We start from the raw sequence: 19,649 nt of genomic DNA, 5'->3' as shown, positions 1-19,649 counted from the left end.
AGGAAGTTAGAAAAACATCTCTGGAGATATAGGTATAGCCTTTTGCCCATAATAAAATTCTGACATTTTATCATTTCAGCAGTTTGAAGATTTGAGGCTGGTTTCTATGGATTTGCACTACACATATAAAGAAAATGGTTGAATTCTGTTTTACTCATAGGAAATCTAACTGTAGCTAATACCCAGATCACTGGGCCATAAAGCTTATGTCCACTAGATTCACCTGAAGGGCTTATTAAGCCAGAGTGCTGGGCCCCTCTCAGGGAGGTTCTGACTCTGTAGATGGTGGTGCAGCCTGAGAATCTGCATTTCTATCAAGTTCCCAGGTGATACTGATGATGCTGGTCTAAGGACCCCCTGAGAACCACTGATCCAGATGTCAAATATGGACTCCTTAGCATTTCTATTGCCGAAATATAAGGTGTTTGGATTCAGGAGTTTCTCCAGTTTTATTTTATTTTTTTCTTGGCCAGTAGCTGAAACATCATATGAAACATATGGCAAGAGAAATGAATGGAAAATACCTGAAATTAATTAAGAAAAAGAACTTACCTCCACACCTTTTCTCTTCTACGCTGCTGGATCTTGCCACAGATACTTCTGGAAAAACAAAGTTTAATCACAATGTATAAAGGGTGTAGGGAAGGAAGATCACATTAATGATTCATTTATGAAATGTCTAATGATTTTGAGTTTTATGTGAGTCAGTTTCCAAAAGCCTGATTAATTGTTTTCAAAAACATATTTCTTTCTTTTTTTTTCTTAACCAACCAGAGATGTATTTGGTCAAGGTCACCTTGATTGGAAAGGGGTGAGATTCATTATTACAAAAAGAAAATGCTATGGTCCCTTGGGTTGAAACCAGGGCGCTAGCTTCAAAGTAAGGCTGGCATATGGGCTGATTTTCTGTTAGAATGTATTCTGCCAGCTGTGGAACCCCACAGTGTTTGTCTGTAGTATTTCTGCCTCAGATTTTTTGTCTCATCAAAGTCAGTGTTGTCACATTGCCTGGGGAGGGGGACCACACCACCAGAGCTCAGAGGAAATTGCCAAAACAAATAACCTTCCTACTCGGAGCCCATTCATGATCTTTGCCATGGCCCATGTGAAACTGACAAGTAGGATGCCAGCAAAAGGAGAGATCCACCTAAATGTTTAAGCCCAAGGATAAACACCATTTCAAGAGTCCAGAAACACTATTCTCTCCGGTGTTGATTTCTCATTCCTTAACAAGAATTAAAAATACGTCTATGGTTGAAAAGGAAACAATAAACACTCTTGCAGTTCTAGACCACAGAAGATTGAGGTGCCTTTTGAGGCTGAAGCTGATAGTTTTTTCTAAAATAATATCTTTCCTTTAGTGAAGGAAAACAAGGCATTCCCTGTTATTACCTTGTAAGAGGTTAGTCTCTGCTTTTGGCCCACATCAGAGTGCTAAGGCACATGGTGGGCATATATGTAGGCCTGTGCCTACAGTGAGCATATGATGGGTGACTAGCTATCACTAATAACTAAACATCGATTTCACATGGAAAATCCTGTAGCCAAAGGGCCAAGCCAACCTCTTCTCCAAGACGAGAGCAAGGACAGCCTCCCCTTTTCCCAAATAAACTAAGGCTGTGTGAAGAGAATGGCCCTCTTTTCTCTGTGCAAACACATACGCACAACCTTGCCAAAGCATTTAACTTAATATTAAAGTAACCAAATAACCTATTTTCATTTTTTGAACAAACTATTCTGACCGTGTTATAGGCAATAAATTGTAGAAGACATTGTGCTTAAAAAAACCTTAAAACTCATGGCCTAAATTCAAGTCTACAGACGCAATTACCTACAAATCTATAATCACCTTGCAACCACAAGAGTTGATTGAATCATCTCTGTTTTAGCAAACAGGACCTGATAGCACAGATAAAACTCCCACCTAGGAATCATTACCTCTCAAAATATTGGAAATGATTTTGTTCGCACTAATAAGCATCTCCCCTCTTACCTGGGAGGAAATTGGAATCAAAAACACAGGGCCGGCTCTCCGTGGTGTTTCCGGAACACTGGCTGCCCACGGGGAACAGAAGAATGCACTGGCGGATGCGGACCTGGACCCCAGACACATCACACTCGGACCATTCTGACCACTCAGACCAGCTCTCTGCAGGGGCCAGAAGAGAGGAGATGCGGCAACAAGACCCACTAAGATCCATCACCCTGGAAGTTGGGTCAGCTTATGTGCATTAAGGTTTCATATGATGTTTATAGTGGGTCTGTGTATAAATAAGATGGTCTCGTAACTTATGACCAGTCCAGTAAATAAAATACAAAGAAGCAAGAATAAAAGAGCTCATATACCTTTGATTAGAAATAATGTGCTTAAAATACATTTTCTAAAACTCACATTATTTTAATGCTCTAAATTAACTGTATTAGACACTCCATAAGCTAATGCATGAAGCCTGGCTGTGTGTGACCCTTCCTTGGTGGGAAAGAGATCATCAATGCAGACCCCATTCCTACGGGGTCATACTCAAATCCTTCTCCAGAAAATTTCTACAGGCCTCAGTGCTCAAGCAAGAGAAATGACAGTGTGTTAATGAGAAAGCCCTGGTTGTGAAAGGGGTTCAAGCTACTACAAATACTCTCTTTCCAGTTGTGAAAACAACTTTGCAGGGTCAGTACACCAAAGGCAGGCTGTACTCATAGTAGAATTCACTCTATCCCTTGTTTACTGCCACTGAAGCACATCCACACACAAGTCATCAAGGCCAAAAGATGAACTAGCTAAAGTCACTTTACCCCAAAAAGGTAGATTCGCTAAGATGTGTTAAATTCACCGGACCTACAGATGTGTGAAAAGAGACAATTAATACTCATTTTATGTAAGGAGGTTAAAAAAAAATGAACTCTCAATATTATTTATGAAATATTAATAATGTAAAATAATGTTTTTCTATGCAGCTTGGTTTTTTCCTCTTTTTAAATTAAATTTAGCAACCAAACTTGTGTTTTGATCCATTGTAAAGGGTATAATTTTCCTTAGAAATGTGTAAAGTGCCAGTTTTGGGGATGACTGAGAATCTGGTTTCTAGGAACTTTTCAGTATACATGGAACCTTCAAGGAAAGTCTGCAGGAGCTAGTTAAAAACGTGTGTGTGTGTGTGTGTGTGTGTGTGTGTTTCAAAGTCGAAGTTAGACTCAGAAGAGATTGTCTCATTTTCATTGCAAGTGGTCCCTACATGGCAGAAAACAAAGCTAATTCTTGGATGGGGTGGGCTGCTGCAGGGCATCCACTGGGCACATGGGCCAGCTGGCCTCGGAGCCCGGAACCCCCATGCCCACGGTCCTGGGGGGATTCCTGTGAAGCCACTTCACAAGGGCTCTCCTGCTTCCCCACCTTGATTCTAAGCAAGTAAATGTCAGCTCCCATTACCAGCGTAAATATTTTAAAAATACTTGGTTATCACTGGCTTCTGTAACTAGTTCTGCAACTACAGCATGGCGAGAATGACTCCATTGCAGAACAATGTATTACGAGGTCACATCACAGGCAATAGCGTGGCATTGATGTGTTCCCCTCTTTTGGTCTTATCGTGATATGGTTTCATCGTTTCACCATTTGCATATCAGGAAAAGGGTGAGTCTGCCCTGCTATCTGCACGGGCCTGGCCGGGTTGCTTACCGGGGCAGGGCTGCGTGTTGCAGAGAGCCTCTTCCGTGTGCAGGCCCAGGCAGATGTCGCCTCCATAGGCGGGGGCTGGGTTTGTGCACGAGCGGGTCCTCATATAATGTCCACCTCCACATGTCGCTGAGCACTTTGACCAGGAGGACCAGCAAGACCACACGCCATCCACTGGGAAGGGACACAAAGTCACACCGCTTCTGAAATCCCCGTCTGACCCATGCAATGTGGCTACAGAGAGAGTCTGCACTGTGCGAATGCGTTGTGCGCACCACTGACCATCACAGGAGGGGACTCAGGATCTTCCGCCTGGCTTTTCACATTCCTCTCTACGCTTCTTCAGTTCCTCCTATTCTTTCAGGAAATAGTTCTAAGCATGTAAAATGCAAGCACGAGGATGACCAAGGAGTGCGTGTACATCTGCAGTACAAAACCCAGTCTCTGGGAAAGACCACGAACTACAGAACAATGCTCTGTAGTTGTTCAGGTGGAGCCCCAGCTAGCGCTACCTCTGCCAGCCGCCCAGGACAGAACCAGTGTCTTATCCTCCTTTTGTGTCACTTGCAGTTTACAGAACAAACTGTGGACTCAAAGATTTCATGGACAGAGAGGCGAGGAGTGTTCTTAGCACACCATAGGTACTTAACTGATGTCATCCACAGAACACACACCTGTCCAAATTCACTTTGATTCAAAAGGTCTCCCCTCCATGAGATTCTCACTTACTGTTCCTTCTTCCTTGCACTTACTGTTTTCATAATAAAGAAGAAATAAATTATCTTACTGAATTGGAATATAACTTAGGAACAAAGAACCATCTGCTATCCTTTGTCAGCCAAGGTCTGGAATCAGTTCTGAATCAAACACAAATTGAGAAAAAGGAGTGATGGAGAAAGACCAAGCTATTTCTCAATGTTGGGAATAAATTATGTCAGTGAAAGTACTAGTTAGACCAAACCACAGAAGAAAAAGGATCATTTCAACATGGGCTCAACTTTCAAACCTTACTGCAAGTTTTGATCCACATTAGAATTGGAGATCGAATTTTTCATTAATTTAAGAGGTAGTTTTATATTTCTCAGGTCTTCGATTAATTTTCAAACTTAATCACAATGAGAAAACTTGTTTTTAAAGAAAATATACCACCCCTTTGTAACTGTTTCTTGTGGACCCAAGAGGACAAAGGAGGAGTAAATGCATAGGGAGGAAAGAGTCGTAAATGAAGTAAAAATAGCCTATAAGAGCCCTGAGTCTTCCAACCCCTCCGTGTTGAGTTGCATCCTGGCCTGTGTTAGGAATTTTCTAGCAGGTGGGAGAGAGAATTGACATTTGCCCCACTCAACCCCCTGAACTCATGCATTCCCAAGTGGAAAGTGAGAAGGGCCACTCTGAATATTTTCACATCCCTCTATGGAAACTTGGCTTTCAAAAAGAAGATGAGGACAGAGCTATTTCAAGACATTAAGGTTACGTGTACCTGATACTGCCTTGACCATCAAATCAACGAAAATAAAAACAGCCACTAGATCATGTTAATGGGAAATCTCGGACACGGGCCCGCGCCTTGCACTCGAAGGCCAGGGCAGCATCCGAGCATCTGGAGGAGTCTGTACATTCAGCCAACAGCAGCATGGACCTGCGTCTGGAGCCTGGGGATGTGGAGTGGCTGGAGGGATACTGACTTTCCCATGTGGCTTTCCCTCCCCCACTTTACAGGATGGATCCTCATCTAATCGTGTTGCCCCAGGGATCCCCTCAGCCCCCGGGGAGAAGCCCTTCCATTCTCCAGGCTGGGGCTGTGGGAAAGACATGTCTCTGTGACCTTTCCCAGCCCCTCAGCATCGCTTGGCCAGGAAAGCTGGGTAGTTTGGAGGGAAGCATCTCCTGATGCTGGAGAAACTCAGGCAGAGACAGCGGAGGAGGACTGGAGAAGCAAGGACATTACTGAGTGGCCCAGCTACAAAGCTGGGAGCTGTGTTTTTCAGCTTAATGTACGTGTTGATTCATCCATCCATCCATCATCCAGTTATCTATCCATTACCCATCCATGCATCCACTCCTCCATCCACCCATCATCCATCCACCTATCCATCCATCCATTATCCCCTCATCCACCCATCATCCATCCACCCATCCACCTATCCCTCCATAATTCACTCATCCATCCATCATCCATCCACCCATCCACCTATCCATCCCTCCATCATGCACTCATCCATCCATTACCCATCCACCCATCCACTCCTCCGTCCATCCATCAACCATCCATCCATCCATCCATCTATCCATCTATCCATCCATCTAATAGATGCTCACTAAGTACTGCTACAAGCCAGTTCCTTGCTTAAGGAACTCAGAAAGTTGTTTGTACCAACTGAAAAAGATGCTATATTTGCAGTGGTGTGTGCCTTTAAAACCAATGTACACAGTATTTGGAATGACCCCTCATGCCCCACCCCTGCTTGTCTATATGATCAACTCCCATCTGTCCCTCAAGGCCCAGTCCAGGGGCAGCCTGCTTGATATAGCTGCCATGATTCCAGCTCCATGTGTCCCCAGCTGATGTAGCCATTGCATCTTGTCATCAACCCAACCATACTGGGTTGACATTATTCACAGGATGCGTCCTCACTGAACTCTTAAGTTCCTTTCTGACCTGGACCAGGTCACTGTGTCTTTCTTTACTCAGTGAATAGCACACAGTGGGTGATCCAAAATTGTTTGCTGAAAAACTGAATGAATAAAGAAAGGAAGATCAAGTAAGCAACTGCTTATTTTCTCATCATTCAATAACCATCCCTGAGAGCTATTTTGAGTGTGTGCCAGGCCCACGCTGGGAGCTGAGGGCACTGCCGTGAGTGAGATGGTCCTGCTCTCCTTGGGTGGTCACTCTGACAAAGTCAAAAGGCAGGATGCACAGCCAGAGGCCAGCACTCAGGATGGCCATGAGGAATCGGGTTAAATTAAAGATCCTCTGACTGTGGGAAGGTCAGGGGGAAGCGATCCAGGTGACAGAGCTGCACTCAGAGCAGGGGCAAGAGGAAGGCACAGATGGTTAGAGCATCAAAGGTGACAGAGGAGCCTTCGGGGCTGTATTAGCAGACAACGCCCTGAGCGGGGGCGAGGGGGCTCCTTAAGGTCATTTTATTAACCCTGAGCTTCTGTGGGAAGCCTGCGGAATGAAAAGCCAGGGGTCAGGAGGAAGACCCAGACAACACAGCTCCTGTGGGTCTGCAGGAGAGGATGCTGCGTGTTTAGAGGACTGACCTTAGGAGGATGTAGACCCCTGTCAGCTGAGGGCACCAGGGACAGGCTTGGCAAGGCCCTGCTGGGCCACCCCTGATAACTGTCACTCTGGTGAGGACTCTGTGGTATGGAGGGAGGTCAGTTCTTGGAGGTGCTGGGCACATCAGAGTCTGGGAGGGACCGACCTCCAGTTTAAAGACAGGACACCGCTCTCTGGACCATGGCAGCCCAGCCCACTTCTCAAGTGGTGCAGTGCTTGGGGCCATAATCCCTTAGAGTGGCTCCTGAGAATGCTTCAGTTTCTGTTAAAGCAGAAGAAATAGATGAACATAATCCAGTCTAGGTGATATCTGTCTTTATACCAATGTAGTTGGAAGATTATAACTATATCTATCTATATCTTTATCTACATCTGTATCTATATTTATAACTGTTATATATCTACATCAATATCTATGTCTATACTTATATCTACATCTACATCTACATTTATATCTATCTATCTATCTACCACAAATTATGTCTCAAACATAAAGCCAGGGAAGCTGAGTGAGAAAGTCTTCCAAGGCCCTTGATGTTTCGGTCTTTTCCAGATTACTCAATCCACTCACCTGGGCAGGGCAAGATGTTGCATTCCTGGTATTCCAGGGAGGGGCCCACGCAAGGCATGCCCCCAAACTTGGGCTCTGGGTTGTTGCAAACACGCTTCCGGTTGCGAATGCCCCTGCTGCAGTCTCGGCTGCACTGTGACCATGAGGTCCAGGCTGACCAGGCCCCGTTGATGGTGTGGGAAGAGTATCTCCCAGCACGCAGGAAATCACCAGAAAGGCCTGCAAGGGAAATGGCCAAAGCACGATTCTGTTAGGAACTCTTAGAGTAACCAGAGTCCAAACTAACTTTCATTCTGTAGCACTGTCTGCTTTGCTGTTGCAACTATACTCTCAAATATCAGTGGAACACTTTTTACACACCTCAGAAGCACAAAAGTAAATAAAAATAACATTGCAGTTTGCATGATAATCTCCTATAACTCAAGCTTCTTTCTCTGCAGTTGCTATTAACAGGGGTGCAACTAAGAACTCAATTTGTCAATGTAGCAAAGTCCTTATACAAGTAATAGGGTTTTATGGGTAATAGGTCACTTATTGCTCTGAGAAATTTCTTACAAAGAAAATACACCTTTCTCACTTCCATTGGGAATTCTACAACAAATTGTCCTTGTGCAATTCATGTTCATTTTGATGGAAATGCTTACTGACTCATGAAAAAATATTCAGTCATTTTCTCAAAGGTAGGCAGTGTGACACAGTTTTAAGAAAAAACTCTCAAAGTATGCCATGAAGTTCTGGGGAAATGTGAGAAGTCAGATGTGTGAATAGTTCTATCCATTGTTAAGTTTCTTGGTTGTCTACTTAAAAATTCTGGCTCAGAAACCTAGGCAGATGCTCTTCAGAGAAAATAGATTAGAAACCTTTTTCTCTGATGAGAGAGTAGTTTGTGGTTAATCAATAAAGAACACACAATTTAGCCTAATTTCATGCGATCAGAGGCAAACAGGTCCAATTTTGTATTCTCAAGATATCAATACCAAAATGTATGGCTAGTCGTTAGAACTTGAAGCCATTAAGACACAAGAAGGATAAAGTATTTTTTAAGCCATGCCCATAATATACTTTTGGAGGAAATATAAGAAGTCTTTTATAAATGTTTATCAAAATTTTTCCTTAGTTTATATCATTTAAAATGAATATTAGTTGGTTTTATATGTATCTGAGAATGGAAGGATTAAAAAATATATGTTCGGATAAGAGAATAAAGTTAAAGAAACAATGTCATTCATTTTCTCTTTTTTTACTTTGTCGTAAGAGGTAAGTTCACAGCCTGCTCTGAAATAAGGGAATAAGTGACTGAATTGGAGACAGGGTTGTCAGATTTAGCAAATAAAATACAGGAAGCCCAGTTAAATTTTAGTTTAACTGGGCTCTTCTATGAACTTAGAGATAAGACAGATCACCTGTCCCTGGAAGCGAGTCAGTCCCTACAGAGTCGCTTACTCACCGTCCGTGGAGCAGCTGCTGGTTCCATCACTAGAACAGTACCGCATCTCAATTCTCTGCCTTCCCACTTCCAGCAAGTTTGGATCAGGCAGGCGGGCCTTGCACGTGTACCGAAATCGCTGCTCGTAGTGGCCCCCATTGTCAGAGATGTTGACAGGTGTCCAGGGTGTCCAGGGTGTGGTCTTTTTCAGCTCAGGGCATGGGTTGGTATTACAAGGCTGGTACTCCTGGAGGAGAAAACACATGAAGTATGCTTATCATACTGCAGAAATAGAGCCAGGGGCATCCTTCCTTAAGTGAAGGAGAGGGCTCTCTAAAACTTCAGGTCCTGACACCCACCAGCTACTCTGCAAAGTTAAAAGCACACTTTTTTGTCAAATTAGGCATTGAAGAGAATGTTCGGTGTTCAAGTTAACTGCAAAGAAATCTGTACAGTTTCTACATCAACAATGAGGATGAGATAATAAATGTAATTGTGTGTGAATAAAAATGGTGATTCCCCCCAAATCATCTTCCTTTCATTGATAAGTGACCCAAAATGCTGAATATTCTGACGTTAACTTTAGCTTTTTTTTTTTTTTTTTAAGATAATAGTTAAAATGAGGGAACCAGAATTTGATTTTTGGACCTCATTATGTTCAGTCTAAGATTTATATTTTAAGCTCTGGATCACAGATTCAAAGTGTTAGAATGGTAGCTTTCCAGTTGATAACACAATACGTGACAACTTTTGGTCTATAAGAAATTTTCACATGATTTCCCTAGTTAATACATTGTTGGCATTTTTCAGTCTCACCTCCCTTCCCGAGTACCAGAATACCTCCATTGTAAGCACAGCGGGGAGGACCCTGGCAAGTGGGACATGCCATTTTTGGGTGGTGGACTTTAGGACTATAAATTTGGGTCTCTTAATCTGGCAAGAATTTTAAACATTATGTCTTCAGAAACATGACCAAATCTAAGGGGCACAGGGTTTGACCTTGAACATAGCACTAGGTGTTTCATTAGAGGGAAAACCCACAACATATAATACATTCAATTATGGTCATACTTTTTTTTTTTTTTTTCTTTTTTGCGGCACGCGGGCCTCTCACTATTGTGGCCTCTCCCGTTGCAGAGCACAGGCTCCAGACATGCAGGGTCAGCGGCCATGGCTCACAGGCCCAGCCGTTTTGCGGCATGTGGGATCCTCCGGGACTAGGGCACGATCCTGCGCCCCCTGCATCGGCAGGCGGACTCTCAACCACTGCGCCACCAGGGAAGCCCTATGGCCATACTTTTAAAATAATTTTATTAATGTTAAACATACACAGAAAGGAAGAGTTAAATATCTTTCTAAGATTTATTATGAAAAAGAGAATTGTTTTATCCTTCCCGCATCTCTTTCAGTTATCTAGATACTTATCCCTTAGAGCTAACAACAAGAATTTTCCAGCATCAGGCATTATCCATTAACTGTGCACTATGGGAAAAGATTTAGCTCTTTATTCTTTACCCCTTTACCCCGCTTCCTGTGTCTCCAACCCAGATGCAGCCTTCCCACCTCCCATCATCTTTATGTAGATACGCTGCACTTTTGGTTAGATCCAAATCCAGTGTTTGCACTTATCGCTAGATGAACATTATCCACAGGTGACTGGTGCAGAGAGCTGATTGGTTTCTGTTTCGTGTCCAGTTCCCTCCCAGTCCGACTCAAGGACTTGCCTGGTTTGTCGGGGTAGTTGTCTAGTTTCTATGAACTTGTCATGAAGTCACTCCCCATCAGGTATTTTGACACAGTAGGAACTGTGATGACTGGTTTATGCTTGGAAAATAAAAAAGTCTCAGTAATATTGTATAAATGAATTCTGGTAGGAGAGAAAGTAGCCATGTGTATCCACACCAGAAGCTTTAACTGGAAGCCTGTTAAAATATTTATTTTGTCATGATTCTAATTAGTCTAACTAGTTTTCTTTATGCAGGGCCTATCTTTTAAAATTTTTTTACAAGGGACAATACTCGAGGGCTCTTCATGTTTGTGACTTCATACGCTTCTAACAGAAAACATGTAGAGCAATCGTCACCACTTTCCTGATTTATCACCTCTTGCCTCCCTTCCCTGGCCCACACTGATGCTCCCCAACCCCACACCAACACACACCGGAAGACAGATGACTTCATTTTCCTTTGTTTACAGCATGTTTTATTATAGCATCTTTTGGATGCTGCCTTTTAAGTGAAAAACTAATAACCCCAATGGATGCCATAAACTCAATCATGTGAAACACTAGACAGAACACGTGTGTGCTCTTTTTCACTGGAATGGAGACCACGTAATAGGAATGCAATCGGCCTTGTCTGGGACCTTCCAGGCCCAGTGTGTGGCAACACTGCCAGCCCCAGATTGAAAATGCCATATGCATTCCCTTCATCACTCTGCGTCAGCCTGGCTGGGCAAGTGTCCAGGGGCGGCTGGCTCCTTGCCTAACTGGACTTAAAACATATGCTGTTTATGGACCCCTGCTTTTAGCATTAACAAGTTTGACATCACCTACAAAATAGTAAGATCCCATGTCTCAATAAACAAACACAGAGGGTCCTCCCAGTACATCTGAGCTTCCTTGCACTAGAAATTTCACCTCTTCTATGGCGATGAAGTTTTTTTTTGAAACAGATGAATAGAAAATATATTTTAAAGCGTGGTTGGCCTCTGTGTACTGGTAAAATGCTCAGAACGGTGGGGGGATGGTGGCGGCTGTCACATGTCCCAGAGGTGGGTACAAAGATCAGTTCAGGCCCGTTAGACCTAAACCTCTGATAACAAAGTCTGTTCTTATGTTCCATTAGCTCCTCACTGTACAAAATCCAACAGGAGTCTCAGGACCTCTCCTTTCAACTGTCTTTTAAGATTTGATTATGATGCATTCATTTAAAATATCAAATTATGAAATACTGAGAAATGGTATGACTGATCTCTTTTATATTAATGACCAAAATTATAAAGTGGTTCAATTCAGTGGTGAGTAGTTGTATGGCTTAGCTGAGCCTGTATGCTCCAATTTACTGAGGAACTGCTGCTGTGAGTAAAATAGAGAGATGGTGACAATCCAAGCAAACCTAAATTTGAATGGAACTTGAACAGCATTATATCTGATGCTTAAAAGAGAAATTATTTTAAAAGGGATTTCAGGGAGCTAATTATTATACCTGTCACATAGGATTCTTAATATTCTGGTGGAAAATATTAGATAAGAATGGTCAATAAATCAATCCCACTGCTGCTATATATCCAAAGGAATTAAAATCAGGATGTCAAAGAGATACCTACACTTCCATGTTCATTACAGCATTACCCACAATAACCAAGATATGGAAACAACATAAGTGTCTAGTGACGAATTAATGGATAAAGAAGATGTGAGACACGCAGACAGACAGACACACACACACACACACACACACACACAGTGGAATATTATTCAGTCACAAGAAAGAAGGAAATCCTGCCATTTACAACAACTTGGACCTTGAGGGCATTATGCTAAGTGAAATAAGTCAGACAGAGAAAGACAAGTTCTGTATGCTCTCACTTATATGTGGAATCTAAAAATGCCAAACCCAGAGAAACACAGAGTAGAGTGGAAGTTACCAGGGGTTGGGGAAAACGGGAAAATGTGGGTCAAAGGGTACAAGCTTCCAGTTATAGGATTATCAAGTTTGGGGATCTAATTTACAGCATGGTGATTATAGCTAATAATACTGTATCATATACTTGAAAATTTCTAAGAAAGTAGATCTTAAATGTTCTCAGCACAGTAAAGAAATGATAATTTTGTGACAGGATGGAGGTGGTAGCTAATGCTACGGTGATAAGCATTTTGCAATTTATAAATGTATCAAATCAACACACTGTACACCTTAAACTTACATAATGTTATGTGTCAATTATATCTCAATAAAGCTGAAAAAAATTAAATAAAGACAGCAGCCGATGCAAGGACTGCTTGGACTGCAAGGACAAAAAAGAAAAACAAAAGGTCAAGAACAACAAAGGAAAAAATAAACATGGTTACTACATCAATTTTAAACAGTTCTCCTAACATGTTGCCTATGTTTTATATGTCCCAGTCAACAGTGATACAACCATCCATTTAAAAGTTTAATCTGGAGACCTGGGAGGCACCTGCCTGTTCTCCCTCACCTCTAGGCTAAGTCCTATAGATATGGCCTCTTAGGGTCCTTCTCTCCTCCCCTTCTCAACTGTCTCTTTTCTAATTCAGGTCACCATCATCTCAGTCCTGTTTCACAGAATCAAAGCGTGTATTTCACTGACATTTAATTGTGTACTTATAAGTCTGCCTCCTCAAACAGATTGTAAATTTGTCAAGAGCAAGAACTTTGCCATATTTATTTTATATTACCAGTCCTAAGTATAATACTATAATTTTTTGGTGAATGGATAAATCAATTCACAGATAAGCCCATTCTGGTGGAATCTGCATAAATCTGGGGAAAAATTAGATGGTTAAGCAGGGTCCCATTTTGCTGTTTATATTTCCTTTGAGAAAACTAAAATATCTTACATTCCATAGGTTGAAAGTAAAATAGATGGTAACAGTCCAAGAAAAATTTTGATACCATGTGTTTAGCACAAAATAAGAAAATTACCCTTAAAGTGTTTTCATCAATAGCTGAATATGTGAACTAAATATATTCTCGTATGGAATATGTATGGTTTCCATATGTACTTATCAAATTCTCTTTCAGTAACTAAGTTGTTACACTCTGAAACAGAAAGCCATTCTGCACCAGAGGAACAAGAGAGTAATGTAGCTGTGCTTGCGAAGGGCCAAGGTATTGAAGCATATGTAGAGAGGTAGATCTCTGATCCCAGGAGCTTGAGGAAGCAGAGCACAGATTGACAGGAAATCCTGGAAATTAGTTGCATGGTCCCAGCAAGAAAGAGAAAGAAAAGGGAGACAGCGCATTCAAAATTATAATGCCACGGAATGACTTCTGCTTCCAACCAAGATGGGGTAACACAAATGGGATGAACTCTTTCACCAAGAATAACTTTAAAATACATAAAACAATAGTTTGTAAGACATCGGACGTTAGGCAACGAAGGGCAGTGATCACCAAGTTTCGGAACCATGAGGTGAGCTCCACAATTGACCCAGCCTACAACCTGGAGAAGGTTTCCAGGTTATGGTGGAGGAAGAAGAGACCCAGGCACAGACTAGTGACTGGGGAGACAGAACTGGGAGGTAAAGGAAGCCAAAGGGGCCGGGGTTCTCAGCAGGAGAGGGCTGCACAAAGAAGAAACTCCAGTTATGCACAGCTCCCCCGTTAGGTATTCAGCTGAGTAGAAACCCGTGAATGTATGTGTATGAAGAGACTACACATGGGTGGGGAAAGACCCACCTGAAAAGATCAGAGGGGACAGTGCACATCACTGACATAGGGCTGGGGATACTGCTTGCTCCTAAGAGCCAGACTGAAAGGCTTCATAATTCTCCTCGCATCAGTTAGGGTACCAGGAAGGGTCTTGTCTCCACCGTGCGGAAAAATCATCCCAGACTAAACTCTGCTCTCATCTCAACTAACAAAGCTTACAAGCAAAAACCAAACAGATCAAACCTAGCTTCACATAACTTGATCTTGTCCCAAAGGACAGCTCTTGCATAATTTGGGGAATATAAAAGTGTCCAACGTACAACAAGGAAAAGGTCACAGTGTCTTACATCTAATCTAAAATTACCAGGTATGCAAAGAAGCTGCCAAAAAAACACAACTTACACTGAGGAGAAAAATCAGTCAATTGAAATTGGCACAGGAAAGCCATAGATGACACAATTTGTAGTTAAGAATATGTAAAACTGTTATTATAACTGTATTGCATATGTTCAAGGAGCTAGAAGAAAGACAACCTGTTAAGTAGAAACATGGAAGATATAAGGAAGAAATGAAATCAACTATACACAACATTCTATGAGGTTGACTTTAATCTGGTATAAAAAAACCAGACACAGACATAAGAAGGAAAGAAAACTACATGTGAATATTCCCCATTAACTTAGACACAAAAGTGCTTAACAGGACTTTAAAAAGCAAAACTCCAAACTATTTTAAAAGGTTAATAGCTCATAATTATGTAGGGAGTATGTCAAGGGTGCAAGGTTCATTAACATTTAACATTGGATCAAGGAAATTCACCTTATTAACAGTCTAAAAAGTAAACCCATATGGACATCTCAATAGATACAGAAACGTCATTTGATAAGATGCTCAAAGCCACTCCTTATAGAAACTCTCAATCAACTAGGATAGAAATAAATTTCCTAAATCTGACAAAGGACATTTATTAAAAACATACAACAACATCTTAAAGGTTAAAGCCTGTATGCTTTTCTTAAAGCTGAAGAATATAAGATCAATATAAAAGATTAAGTCTGTTTCTATGTACTAGCAATGAGGAATCATAAATTAAAAGAATGCCATTTACAGTGCTATCAAAAATATGAAATACTTAGGAATAAGTCTCATAAAATATGTGCATGACTTGTACACTTAAAGAAAACTTAATCTTCTAAATGATCTATAGAATCAATGCAATCTTAGTCACAATTCCAGAAGGCCTCTTTAAAAAAATAAAATTTGACAAGCTAATTCTAAAATTCACACAAAAACACAAAGTATCTATCAATAGAATAGCAAAAGCATTTTGCAAAGAAAGGACCTTGTTGGAGGACTTACACAACCTGACTTCAAGATTCATTATAAAGTTACAATAATCAAAATGCTGTGGCATTAAGATTGAAACATTGAGCAAAGGAGTGGAATGAAAAGCCCAGAAATAGACCCACATGCATATGGCTTATTGATTTTTCAAAAAAGGTACAAAGGCAATTTAGTGGTAAAAGCAGTCTTTTCATCAAATGGTGCTGGAACAATTTGATATCCATATGTGAAAACCTGAACTTTGATCAATAACTTGCTCTACCCATGATAATAAACTCAAATGGATCATAGAACAATATCTAAAAGCATAAAACGTATAGAATAAAACCTGGGAGAATATTTCTGTGACCTTAGGTTAAGCAAAGATTTCCTAGATACAATGCCAAAAGCATCAGTCATAAGAGAGGTAAAAATAAGTTGTGTTAATCAAAATCAGAAACCTCTACTTTTGAGAGACACTGACTGTTAAGAGAATGAAAGACTAGTCACACATGGGAGAGAATATTTGCAAATCGGTTATCTGATAAAAGGCTCATACCCATTATACACTTAAAAACTTAAAACTCAACAATAAAAGAAGAAAAACAGTATAAGCATTGTCAAGCGTTATGGAGAGACATTTCACCAAAGAAGATATACAGATGGCAAAAAAGCATATGTAAAGGTACTCAACATCGTTGCTTTTTTGTTTTTTTTTAAGAATAAAGATAAATTAACACAGATATAGGTAACAAATGTATGGACACCAAGGGGGGAAAGTGGGGCGGGGTGGTGGTGGTGGTGCGATGAATTGGGAGATTGGGATTGACATATATACACTAATATGTATAAAATTGATAACTAATAAGAACCTGCTGTATAAAAAACAATAAAATAAAATCCAAAAAAATAAAAGAATAAAAGTAAATTAAAACCACAAGAAACCACCACACACTTATTAGAATGGCTAACATGAAACAGAACAAAAGAAACCTCGAACCTGACCATATCAAATGCCGGTGAGCTTGCAGAGTAACAGGAACTCTCATATCCTGCTAGTAGGAATGTAAAATGACACAATTGCTTTGAGAACTATTTGACACTTGGCTAAAAGCTTAAACATACACTTACCATATGACCTAGACATTTCCCTGCTAGATATTTACCCAAGAGCAAAGAAAGGATATGTCCATACAAATACCTGTACATGAATGTTCACAACAGCTTTATTTGCAATAGCCAAAAACTGGAAAGAATGCATATACCCATCAGCAGGTAAATATCTAAGCAAATAATATCCAAATAAGAGACTATTCAATAATAAAAAGAAATGAACTGTTGTTATATTCAACATAGAAGAATCTGTAAAGAATTGTGCTACGTGAAAGAAGCTCCCAAAAATGGAATGACAGTGTATGATTCCATTCACATAAAATCATGAAAAGTGAAAACTATGTAGAATCAAAAAGATGAGTGGTTACCTGAGACTAGGGAAGGCAGGGAGGTATATGAGGGAGGGGTTACGAAAGGAAACAAGGAAACTTTTGAGTTGATGAACACATTTCATTCTCTTGTGTTGATGGTTGCATGGATGTACATATCTGTTAAAATGTATCAAATGTTAAACAGGTGCAGTATATGGTATACAAATCATACTCAATAAAATATTAAAAGCTATGTGGTCACTGAAAGACAATTCTCTTTCTAAAAAATGGTGGTTATTTTGCTAATTTAGAAGTGACATTCAAAACAGCTGTGTTTGCACGTACCTGCACACAAACTAAGATTACAGTTATTTTATGGCGTTCATGCTGGAATATTTGAGACCGAACGTAACTACTAAGTATTTGTAGATAAATGTTTCACAAACACAAAATGTGCACGGTCAAGCCAATTTTACCTGTCATCCCACGTCCTACATTGTATGATAGAAAATGTTATTTTCTATCATACAATCAGCCAGTGTAGCAACTGCCTGTTTAGCCTACATATACACGTGCATCAACTGCATTCTTTGATAATCTTACTCCTCTTACAATCGGTTTCTTTAGCTTCAGTGCATTTTCATGCTGATACAGGTCTTTGAACATGAAGGAGTTAAAATTAGCTTCCATGGGGTTTGGAGATGTTTGTGAGTCACAGGATGGCTTGGTGGAAGTAGCACTCAGCCCCAAGGCCACCTTCTAACTTACTGTATAATCCTTGGCAAATCTTTTGAACATGTCTTAATCTGTTCAGGCTGCTATAACAAAATAGCACAGACTGGGTGGTTTATAAACAATTTATTTATTTCCCACCATTCTGGAGGCTAGAAGTCCAAGATCAGGGTGTCAGCATGGTTGGGTGAGGGTCCTCTTCCGGGTCACAGATGTCTCTTTTTATCCTCACATGATGAAAGGGGCTAGCTGGCTCTCTAGGGCCTCTTTCATAAGGACACCAATCCCACTCATGGGGGCTCCACTCTCATGATGTAATCACCTCCCAAAGGCCCCACCCCCTACTACCATCACCTTAGGCATTAGGTTTTCAACACATGGATTTTGGGGGGACACAAGCATTTAGCCCATAGCAGAACACGCTGCAACAAACACCAAATGAAGGGTTATACAAGATGATCTCAAAGTACTTAACAAACACATTTTGGAATCCAGAATCTTGCTTTTAATTTAGTCAGCCAACCCCAAATAGATATTCAGTGCATGCACTTGAATCTGGTTCATAGAAGGTAAAACGATTTGATATCCAAAGGCTACATGACAGTCTACACTAGCTACTTTAAAGAGGGGATGCTGATTTAGAGATTTTAAAGAATGTTCTTGTTTTATTTCCATTACTATTATTAGTCATTAAAGGCCCAATGAAATAAAATAGAAATACTCTTTAAAATGTGAAAGCAATATTGGAACAAAAAGAGTGAATATTTTTAAGTAGAAAATCCCACTGTTCTATTGCAGTAACTGCTTGCATTTCAGCAGACCTCCTCTGGGTAGCCACAGTCCTCTCTTTGGCCACATTCATACATCTTTACTGTATCACTCGTTTGCCTAAGGGTCTCCAAATCCTGCAAAAGCGTTTTGAGGGTAAAGCCTGGGGCTGATGCAACTTCCTTCCTCATTTGGGTGACTGGCAACACCCCTGGCTCCAAAGGGGGAGAGGATTGAGAGGAACATCTCAAGGGCTTTCAAATGGGTGCATTTATCAATACTTTCAACAGGCAGTCAACCTGCGTTCTTCTAAGTGCAGAAAAAGCAGCAGAATACTCCTCTGGTTTCATATTAAAAAAAGATGTGCGCCTGCGTGTGTTAGATTATATGCATGTGCATATCTATAAAAACGGAGCTGGCTCTCCTCCTTACACATACTTTTAGGCATTCCTTTTTATAACACTGTAGAAATCCCAAGAGAATAAGAAAATCAGTGCTGTCGCTGGTAATCTTTTTTTATTATAGAGGCTGTGATTTGTGGGCACTCTATAAACTTACATCTCAAAGGAGAAGATCCACTTATTTGGTTTATTCTCTCACTATCATGCCCTTAAATTCTTAGTCCCTGAGGGCGAACATCAAGAATTCAGATATCTTTTTTTTCTGGCAAATACCTTGCAACAAGAGGAGAAACTACTTTTAGTTAGGAGTGAAAGCCTACCATTGGGAAAAATGTTTCCTTCCCAAACTGACCATTGAAATGGGTGACTTTGAGCATAAAAGTCTACCCTTTATTTCCATTCCTCTATTTTTAAAGAAAAAAAAATGCTTAACTGTAATATACTTGCTTCAGAATATTTGGACCTATTTTAAGAGTTCTTATGAGGAATTTCGGAAGAACAAGAGTAAATAACACAAACCAAACTGACGTGTTATTTAAGATTGAGGCTTTGAAAGGACAACTCATGGGGCATTGCTTTTACACTAATACATGGGGGCAGTTGCCCTGGATTCTTTTAAGTACAAAAAAACAATAGTCACTTATTTTCT

The 19,649-nt window shown here is 40.7% G+C and overlaps 1 protein-coding gene across 2 annotated transcripts in view; it reads right to left on the bottom strand.

The window, feature by feature from the left end:
• Positions 1-19,649, bottom strand: part of SEMA5A (semaphorin 5A) — a 346,899-nt gene that overhangs the window by 13,567 nt on the left and 313,683 nt on the right. For both annotated transcript variants that reach the window (XM_024752519.1, XM_024752520.1), the window contains exons 16-20: positions 8,978-9,203; positions 7,531-7,749; positions 3,674-3,844; positions 1,994-2,149; positions 553-600 (exon numbers count right to left, since the gene is read on the bottom strand). In XM_024752519.1, the coding sequence (XP_024608287.1) occupies positions 553-600; positions 1,994-2,149; positions 3,674-3,844; positions 7,531-7,749; positions 8,978-9,203 (820 nt within the window). The remainder of the gene's footprint in view (positions 1-552; positions 601-1,993; positions 2,150-3,673; positions 3,845-7,530; positions 7,750-8,977; positions 9,204-19,649) is intronic.

The sequence above is a fragment of the Neophocaena asiaeorientalis genome, unplaced genomic scaffold (assembly GCF_003031525.2).
Source record: "Neophocaena asiaeorientalis asiaeorientalis breed wild unplaced genomic scaffold, Neophocaena_asiaeorientalis_V1.1 scaffold52, whole genome shotgun sequence".
Taxonomy (NCBI): Eukaryota; Metazoa; Chordata; class Mammalia; order Artiodactyla; family Phocoenidae; genus Neophocaena; species Neophocaena asiaeorientalis.
The sequence above is the reverse complement of the archived record's forward strand: the minus strand, read 5'-3'. Positions and strand labels throughout refer to the sequence as shown.